Source organism: Stomoxys calcitrans, chromosome 3 (assembly GCF_963082655.1).
Source record: "Stomoxys calcitrans chromosome 3, idStoCalc2.1, whole genome shotgun sequence".
Classification (NCBI taxonomy): Eukaryota; Metazoa; Arthropoda; class Insecta; order Diptera; family Muscidae; genus Stomoxys; species Stomoxys calcitrans.
In genome coordinates this window covers 10,307,122-10,316,564 of record NC_081554.1, presented here as the reverse complement: position 1 = coordinate 10,316,564, position 9,443 = coordinate 10,307,122, and the positions used below count along the sequence as shown (strand labels likewise).

Genomic DNA, 9,443 nt, shown 5'->3' with positions numbered 1-9,443 from the left:
TTGCGAGTCTTATAACCAACAGTTTAAATTAACCTGCAGTTTCAATGAAATCGAATAATAAATGGGCCATTTATGAGCTTAAAACCCTATATCAGAAGATCGGGCTATAAGACAGCCATATATAAACCTGGTTCGATCTGAGCCATGTACGGGTCGGATGTCGGGAGTTTTATAGCTCCCTAGTTTTGATAGCTCCCTCACTTTTGCAGCAATAATGGAAATATTTCATCAGCCCCAGATTACTTAAATAGCGAGATGCATTTTATCATTTTTTCATGACAATTTTTAAAAATATTTTTTTTTTTATTTTTTACCTTTTTTTTGCAAAATAATTTAATTTTTGTTTTGATTTTTCACTTTTATTTTTCTACATCCATTTGCCCAATACCTCCCACTGTAAACCGACATCAAAGTACACGCAATTGCGCACACATTACAACGGCTACAAGCAACAAACCAAAGCTAAATTCAACAGCAACAAACATTTAAGGGTTAATATCATCACAATCATCACACACAACATTTGCCACATGCAACAAATAGCTAGCATGCCGACAATGACGACTGCGATGTGCTTGACCAACAGGCATGTTTGAAGTCAGTATGCTTGGCCTACTACAAGCATACAACACTCATGTTGCGTGCATGAACATCATAATGAAGTTGTTGTTAACTATGAAACACCAAACAAAACCGAACGAATGTGAAGCAACGAACGAACGAGCGCCAGCAATAACATCGACCAGGGTTACCGTTGAGAATTTTGCAAAGGTCGCACAAAAAGTGACACAAAAAAGTAGGGCTTTCAAACTATAGTCGCAAAATGATTGTTTAATACTTTACAAATAAAAAAAAACTAATTAATCGGGCCATTGTAACTTTTAGAAAAACTCACCAAAGTGAAGAAATGTCCAAATTGGATTAAATGAAGTCTACTAAATTTTCCATGAACATTCCGTTAAGGAACCAGGAATATTTCTCTCATATCAATGAGTGCAGTCCGATTAATGTTTAAGCTCAATGATAAGGGGCCTCAATTTTATGGCGAGTCCGAAAGGCGTGCCCTATGGCGACACCACTTGGTGGAGAAGTTTTAGCATGGCACGATACCTCACAAATGTAGCCAATTTTGGTAAAAGGATACCAACCGCTGAAAATTTTTCTGATGATCAAGCCGGGATTTGAACCCCAGCGTTTGGAGTCATAGGCGGACATGCTATACTCTGCTCCACGGTGGCCTCCTATAACTAGTTTTCGCAACTATTTGTTGATAAATGAGATTGTTTGAACTCAAAAAAATAATATTTAAACCGATTTACGCCATTGGCAAGATGACCTTATTTGGCCTTGATCATCGGATATACGAAATAAACCCCAAATGTCTATGAAATAATTCCCAAAGAAAATGTGAAATAAGGCTTTTTTACCTTCACCTCTTTGCCTTTAGAAGAATTGAGAGAATTGCTACTTTAGACGCACAATGGTAACACTGGCGGCAACACACAACACGACGACAGCAGCGCCAATACTCAACACTGACTGGCAAAACGAACGAAGTTAGTTCTTCCTTCGCCGTTGAGTGTGTGTTGCGTTACTAAAACAACACTTGGGCCAATACGAAAAATCGAAAAATTCAATTCAGTCGAAAAAAATTCATCAAAGCGATAGAACGTGGATTGAGAAGCTAAAAATTAAAACAAAAAGATTGAATTGTAATTTCCGTTAAATTAATAAAGAATTAATTAAATTAAATGTTTAAAAATAAAAATTTACGTGTCGTAATTTGAAGCGTGCGTCGATGAGAGCAAACTAAAAAAATAAATAAATCAGAAGAATAATAGTGGCAAACACTAAAATAATTGTGGGCTATCCACAAGAAGAAGAAGAAGAAGCATTTGTTATTGTAATCAAATTCTAAAAACAAAAACCTTTACAAAAAACAAGTAGTGTTTCAGTGTGTTTTTTGGCCAAAACCTAGCTTAGCCCAAATGCATTTTTGTAGGTTTTCCTAAAGCCCAGCCCTTAAAGGGCTAAGTGATTTGTTACTCTACTTTCCTCATTTGATCGAAGAAGTTTTGTGGCTAGTCTTGGTTACTTTAAAGTTATTGGGTTCTTAGAAGAGAGCCAAAAAACAAAAAAAGCCGCTTGCCGGCCCCCTTATAGGGCAAGTGACACTACACGATGGTTGCCTGTAATAGCGTAGCGTTGGTGGTAATGGTCAACTTGTAAATACCAGCAGCAGCCACTTGCAGTAGCCGATAAACGGATAACTAAGGCACTATTTTGTTGTTATTTCCTACTCAACTTGGACACTCCAACCTACCTATCTTTCTGCCTGGCTACCAACAAATTAACCCAAGAACCCACCTTGTGTCTGGCACATCTAAAGGCAACGGCGGCGACGGCAGCAGTCCATATCGCCATTGCGCTATCACTAACCCCACACTAACTAAAAACTGCATAAGCGTCTTAGTGCGGAGAAGACCAAAACAATAAAAGCAAAAGCAACAAAAAACAAAGTACCAGCAACAACAATAACAACATATAAACAAACCCAGTGTAACCTGGGCCAACCTACCACCCCCTTCCCACACACCATTGATGATAGGAGTAAACGTGTTTTAGGGCAAAGGCGGCGGCAAGCCTTCCTCATCGCATTCTGTAACTGACTATCTCTTCTACGTCTGTCCGGTATTTCGCGCTCTCGTCTCTGTGTGTGTGTGTGTATGTCGCTGGGGATATTTTTTAATCGGTGCGCGCGGTGGAGTGTCTAAATGTTTTCGTAAAGTTAATGCGCGCATTTTGTCGGCCTTTTGTGTGATCTTTTAAAGGCTTTTTCCTTCGATCAACCAACCATACAACAAAAACAAGAACAACAAAACAGGCCATCAAAAACGACGACAGCGGCAAGCCAACAACATCACACAGAAAAAAAAAAAAAAAAAAAAAAGTAAATCCAACAAAAATTCTCTTTGAATCTCTTTTTGGGGTGAGCCAGCCAGAAAATGAGTGAATGAGGAGTGCAGCATAGGGATTTTTCAAGTGTGTGTTTTTTTGTGTATATGCCGGTGATTACAGGTGATGTGTATGTGTGTCAGTTAGTGATCATATTTCTCCACATGCCGTTAGCAAAAGATCTCCAGCAATAAGAACAACAACAACATAAAACACATCAGGTGTAGCAGTGACGCAAAAAAAAAAAAACAACAACAAATCATGTTCTCTCATAAATGGCGGCAAAATATCACCGCAATAGTTCAGATCTCTCACACACTGAGTGCTGATGAATTAAAAAGAGATTGTGTTGAACAAATCTAAAAAAAACTAGAATAACAACAATAATAACAACAACAAACATTAGCTAAACTAGAAACAACAAAAGAAAGAAAATCAAAGAGGCTTTCAAGGAAAAGAAGGCCATTAAAGCAATTAAAAAAAGAGAAGCATAAAAACACAACAACAAAACAATAACATCAATGAAATTCTTAAGCAACAACAATTAAAGTGTCAAACAATTTAACCAGAATACAAATACACATACATACATACAGCAACAAAAAGTATTACCAACCCACCAAAAAAACCCAAATCCCCAAAAAGAAAAAAAATTAACAAACAAATAAAATAAAAAATAATACATAAATCTCAAAAATATAACTAAATAACAATAAAAACTTTCACAACAAATAAAATAAATATTAGCATTTTTTGTATACAATTCTAAGTATAAATCTAAGTAGAGCTAGCATAACTTATTAAACATAATAAAAATTAAAACAAAATAACACGTCCTTTTATGCCAAGTACTTATAACAAATTATATAAAAAATTAATAAACTTGGAGCTCCCTTTACAATAAAAAAAAATAGAAGAGTTTGATCTCCTGCTTATAATCCACAAAACTAAAAAAATTTAACCAAGTGTTTATTATATAACAACATTGAAAATCCCCTTTACCGCCAATATGCATCTTTTGTGGCTCCTAACTATGGCCCTAGTGGCTCTTTGGCATTTACAACTCATTACTTGTGATGACATCTCACTACACTTACCCACACAAACAATTAATGGAGGCTTACAACAAAATCCCGGTCCTAATGGTTTGGGCTCTACCGGTTTACCCACCGGTCAAAATATAGGGTTAGTCAATCAACAATCAACTGGTTCAAATCTCAATCAACTGGCCGGCAATAGCTCTCTGCTCAATACCCTGATGAATGGCAATCCTGGGTTAAATGGTTTAACTTCATCCATGGGTGGCGGCAATAGTTTAATGGGTTCCGTGGCAGGCATGGGTGGCTCTGGTCTTATGGGCCATTCTTCAGGAGGTTCCATGGGTTCGCATGGTCCCGGCGGCGGAGGCGGCGGTGGAAGTAGTGGTGTTCATCATGGCCATGCCTTGGCTGGTTTAGCCAATTTGGGCATTGTTGTTCCCGGTCATCGTATGGCATCGGGTGCCACCAACTCGGACAGCGGAGGTCGTTATAATCCCTCTTATATGGGAGCCGGCAGTATTGATTCCATGAGTGGAGGCGGCAACAGCATGGGAGGAGGTTCACAATATTAGTAAGTACAAATTTTTATTTTATTGAATTTAGTTGTAATTTTATTATGATAATTGAAGTATAAAACTTGGTAAATGTCGATAAGTGAAACAACATTTAAATTGGATACAGTAATAAATTTGGCTAGGATGAAGGAATATTTGGCGGGAAAAATTCAAATCTCGAATTTATCCTATGGCTGTTTGTTATTAATAGACATCTTTCTCAGGACATACATAATTCATTTTATAACTTGCAATGTTTTGACAATTGAAGGGGCATAAAAAGGTTGGATTCAAAATTCAAATGAGATAAAAATTTCGTGGTGTTTTTTTTAATACATAACATTATTAATGCCGTTAGGTATTATCTTGCGACCACTTAATTTTACAGACAACAATGTGTGATGTTCAATTTACGTTTTATACCCTCCATAGTATACCCCCACCATAGGATGGGGGTATACTAATTTCGTCATTCTGTTTGTAACACCTCGAAATGTGCGTCCAATGTCGAATGTGTGCTGGTGAAAGATTTTCCCCAGGATGCCTCCAGCTCACGGTATGCCACATGAAGATCTTGCATTATAAGTTCACGCACGGTATCAATGTTCTCTGGTACCAACATCTAGGCAACACTTGTTGTTGCCTAGAGAAGAAACTTATATAGCATCCCTCGTAGAAGTCGAACGCATAAGGCCAGCAAATGAGCCATGTGTAAAGATGGGATTCTACCGGGTAAATTCCCAATGCGTGGGTATTTGTTGGGTATCAGACCAATAAAAATCTTTTTTGGGTATTCATAAATTTCAAATGTTTTGGTAACTGCAAATATTTTTTACCACTTTTGTACCCACCACCGAAGAATGGGGGTATATTCATTTTGTCATTCTGTTTGCAACACATCGAAATATCCGTTTATATATATATTCTTGATCAGCGTAAAAATCTAAGACGATCTAGCAACACTCTTTAAAAATGAAATGAAAATGTGCCGAAACTTTGCACAGGTCCTTTCTTTGTCCATAGGCAAGTTAAATTCGATGATGGGCTATATCGGACTTTATCTTGATGTAGCCCCCATATAGACCAATCTTACGATTTAAGGTCTTCGCCCCATAATAACCACATTTATTATTCGATTTTGCCGAAATTTGAGACAGAAACTTGTGTTGAACCACTCGCTATCTTTCTTCAATTTGGCTCAGATCGGTTCAAATTTGGATACAGCTGCCATATAGACCGATCTCTCGATTCAAGGTTTTGGGCCCATGAAAGTCGCATTGATTGTTCGTTTTCGCTGAAATTTGGGACTGTGAGTTATCTTAGGCTATTCGACATCCTTCTTCAGATTGGCCCAGATCGGTCCAGATTTGGATATAGCTGTCATATAATCCGATCTCTCGTTTTAAGGTTTTGGGCCCATAAAAGGCGCATTTATTATCCGATTTTGCTGAAATATGAGACAATGAATTGTATTAGGCCATTCGGGATCCTTCTTCAATTTGGCGAAGATCGGTCCGGATTTGGATATAGCTGCCAATATACAGATTTATCGATTTAAGGTCTTGCCCTATGAAAACGCTTTTTTATCCGATTTCGCTGAAATTTGACACAGTGACTAATGTTAGGCTTTTTGACATCCGTCTCCTTTATGCTTCATATCGATCTATATTTGGATATAGCTGCCAAACAGACCAAATTTGAGCAAAAATTAAACAGTGACTTTATTAGACCACTCAATGTCCATGCCGAATTTGGTCCAAATCGGACCGTATTTGGATATATGCATTTTTCACAAAGTTGAAATGTGGTTTCCATATGTACCCGTGGTGGTGGGTATCCAAAGTTCGGCCCGGCCGAACTTAATGCCTTCTTACTTGTTACCTACCCTTTCCTGTATAATGTGGTCCAGATTGGACCATATTTAGATATAGCTGCTATATAGACCGATCTCCCGATACTCGTCGTGGCAGAACTGCGACTTTTATGAAATCAAGGTTTCTTATCGGGAAATCGGTATAAAAGGTTTTATCAAGAAATAGGCTAAATTTTATCTTTAGGCAGTCGAGTGATTTGTACAAACAGACTTACGGACATTTCAAGATCGTCTATGATCGTCTATGAATATAACGACGATGTAGTATGTAAACTTTGTAGGGCTGGAAATGTACAATTTGATGGGTTTCAAATGTAATGGCGCAATGGCGAACTCTGTGGTGGCCGTGGTTTGTAGAACTTTTGGTAGGTTTTGGTCGGGTTTCGTAGTTTTTTCCTTAAATTTTGGTAGGAAATAATTTTCTTGAGTGGCAACACTGGTTACAGCTAACTAGTCAACGTTTTCATTCGCTCTTACACCGCTGCGGGCCGGAACCCAAACGATTCGGATCGTGTAATTCTTACAGATAGCGTTAATGTATTTCTTATAGCCAAGACTGGCAGTGTCGTCGACGTACTGGTTGTTATAGGCCATCAGGACGTCCTCGCATTAACACCATACCACTTCATGTATTCCGTGATTGCCTGCATCTCTACCTGCAGGACCATATGCTGGTAAGGTAATTTCTGTACCTGTGTCCTCAATCTACATTGTGGTCCGCCAGGCCTACTCTCTCCTCTAGCTTTGATCCATCGATGTAGCATGAACCTCCAGATGGCAATACCAGAGCGATTCCATCAGGGCCCAAGCAGCTGGCAGCAGTGCTTCCCACTCAACCTCACAACTCATATAAGATGTCTGATCCGAAATCAGTTCATCCAGATTTCCTATGATCTGGTACTACCGTAGCGCAGAGGTTAGCATGTCCGCCTGTGACGCTGAACGACCAGAAAAAAATTTCAGCAGCGGCACCAATGAATAGCCTTGTCATATCGAGCATCATAGGTACTCAGTATTTAAGCAGGAGCCGCAGCCGCCTGTCCTCTCACTGAGATTCTCCGTTCGATTCCGCTTTAAGTCCGCGTGACAACGATGAATAACACACAGATCGGAGCTCAAAGTTCGAGCTTGTATGGTGCTCATAGCTATCCCGTGCCAAGATATCATTTATCCACTCACTCCCATCACCATATGTTTTATCAATCCCATGGCAGCCGGTTGTATGTACCGTATTGACCCGATGAATTCCTTCATGGGCAAGGGCTGCCGCCTCAGTGTACCACACACTGCTACTACAACAACAACCATATGTTTTATAGCAGTAGTGACTGTCTCATACTTAGCCTATATGTAGGATATCTAGTACCCTTGTAGGCGTGGTCCTCATCACCCCGCCTATGCCAAGACAACATGTTCTCTTATCCTGTTTGCAATGTCTTTATATTGCACCTTTTCTCTATCTCCGTCTACCGTTTCAGTCAATGGACTGACGTCGGATTCAGGTCCTACTTCGAGCCCACGGCGTCAACATTGTGCCCTATATCTACAATATTTTCTTATAGGATGGGAAATGCTTTAGGCCTTATGCCTAAAGAGATTCACTTAGACTATTGGACTAAACATTGTTACACCACAGTAGCGACAGACCAGACGTCTATTGGGAATCGAACCCACGTCCTCTCAATGGTAATCCGATAATGCTACTAACTCAGCTAGGGAGCGACCTATCGTGCGTTTCTAAAATTACTAAATAATTGTGAGAGGTGCTGCAATTTGTGTTGTGGCGGAATTTCATTAGACGCCCCACACGAAACAATTCCTGAAATTTAGCTTCTTTGGTTTATGTTCCTACCAATTATTGTTTGTGACCTACTATCCATGGGAAAAAATAGTTTAAAAAACTGCTATTTAAAAATAAGAGAAAAAAAAAACGTTTCTATGAGTGCCTTACCTTATAACTTTGACAAAAAGCTAATCATTCCCGATTGATAAAATCAATCCCGTCTCAATTCAAATCCTACTGCTATATACTTTATAATTGGATGAGTTATCTTTTTCATCACTTTATCCTTAGCCACGAGACGCAGCAATAAATTTTCTATTCCTGAATGCTTACACTCGAACGTCCTTCCTTCTGTCTATCTAGTGCCTTATACACTTTCTAATTAAACACAATTTTAATAGTCTGCTTTAAAGCCATGTCATCTCCATCCTTTAGGCCAGATGCTATGATGGAATCTTTGTGAAATCCCACAAAGCCATAGCAGAACAAAACAAAAAAAAACAGCATTTTTATGATTGTCCTGGAAGTGCAAGGATGTAATTTGTAAAAAACGCATTAATTTTGATATTATCATCATAATGAATTCTGTATTAGTGGTACATTTGAAGCATTCACCAAATCCTCCCCTTTTAACACCCGCACAACCGCAAACCACACCATAGCCCCACACCACACTACCCACCCTCAGCGATGAAGGTTTTCATCGCGACGGGGACAAAGACACAAATAATTTATTTTCTTTGGGGAATTTGTTTTATGCGTTCTGCGCTTTTGTTACTGCCAAAGTTGCATTTTTATTACCCGCGATTATTCAAAATAATAAAAAACAACAACAACAACAAAGAACACTGCAAACGGTAACAAAACAAAAACCGGAGTTAAAACCGCAGCTACATTTTTGAAAGTCAATACCAAAATAAAGGGACCTAAGAAAGTCTCTTTTGCAGATTTCACAAACGGAATGAACCAGTGTTGCCAACTTTGATGGAACTCATGGGAGAATCTAAAAAGCTAAAGCAAAAATAAAATAAAATAAAATAAAATGAAATAAAATAAAATAAAATAAAATAAAATACAATAAAATAAAATAAAATAAAATAAAATAAAATAAAATAAAATAAAATAAAATAAAATAAAATAAAATAAAATAAAATAAAATAAAATAAAATAAAATAAAATAAAATAAAATAAAATAAAATAAAATAAAATAAAATAAAATAAAATAAAATAAAATAAAA

The 9,443-nt window shown here is 37.9% G+C and overlaps 1 protein-coding gene across 1 annotated transcript in view; it reads left to right on the top strand.

Annotated features, from left to right (window-relative positions):
- Positions 1-1,660: 1,660 nt before the first annotated feature.
- The window catches only part of LOC106082578 (protein Wnt-4), a 117,088-nt gene continuing 109,305 nt past the window's right edge, over positions 1,661-9,443 (top strand). The window contains exon 1 of the mRNA XM_013245192.2: positions 1,661-4,566. Within this exon, the coding sequence (XP_013100646.2) occupies positions 3,965-4,566 (602 nt within the window). The 5' untranslated portion in view covers positions 1,661-3,964. The remainder of the gene's footprint in view (positions 4,567-9,443) is intronic.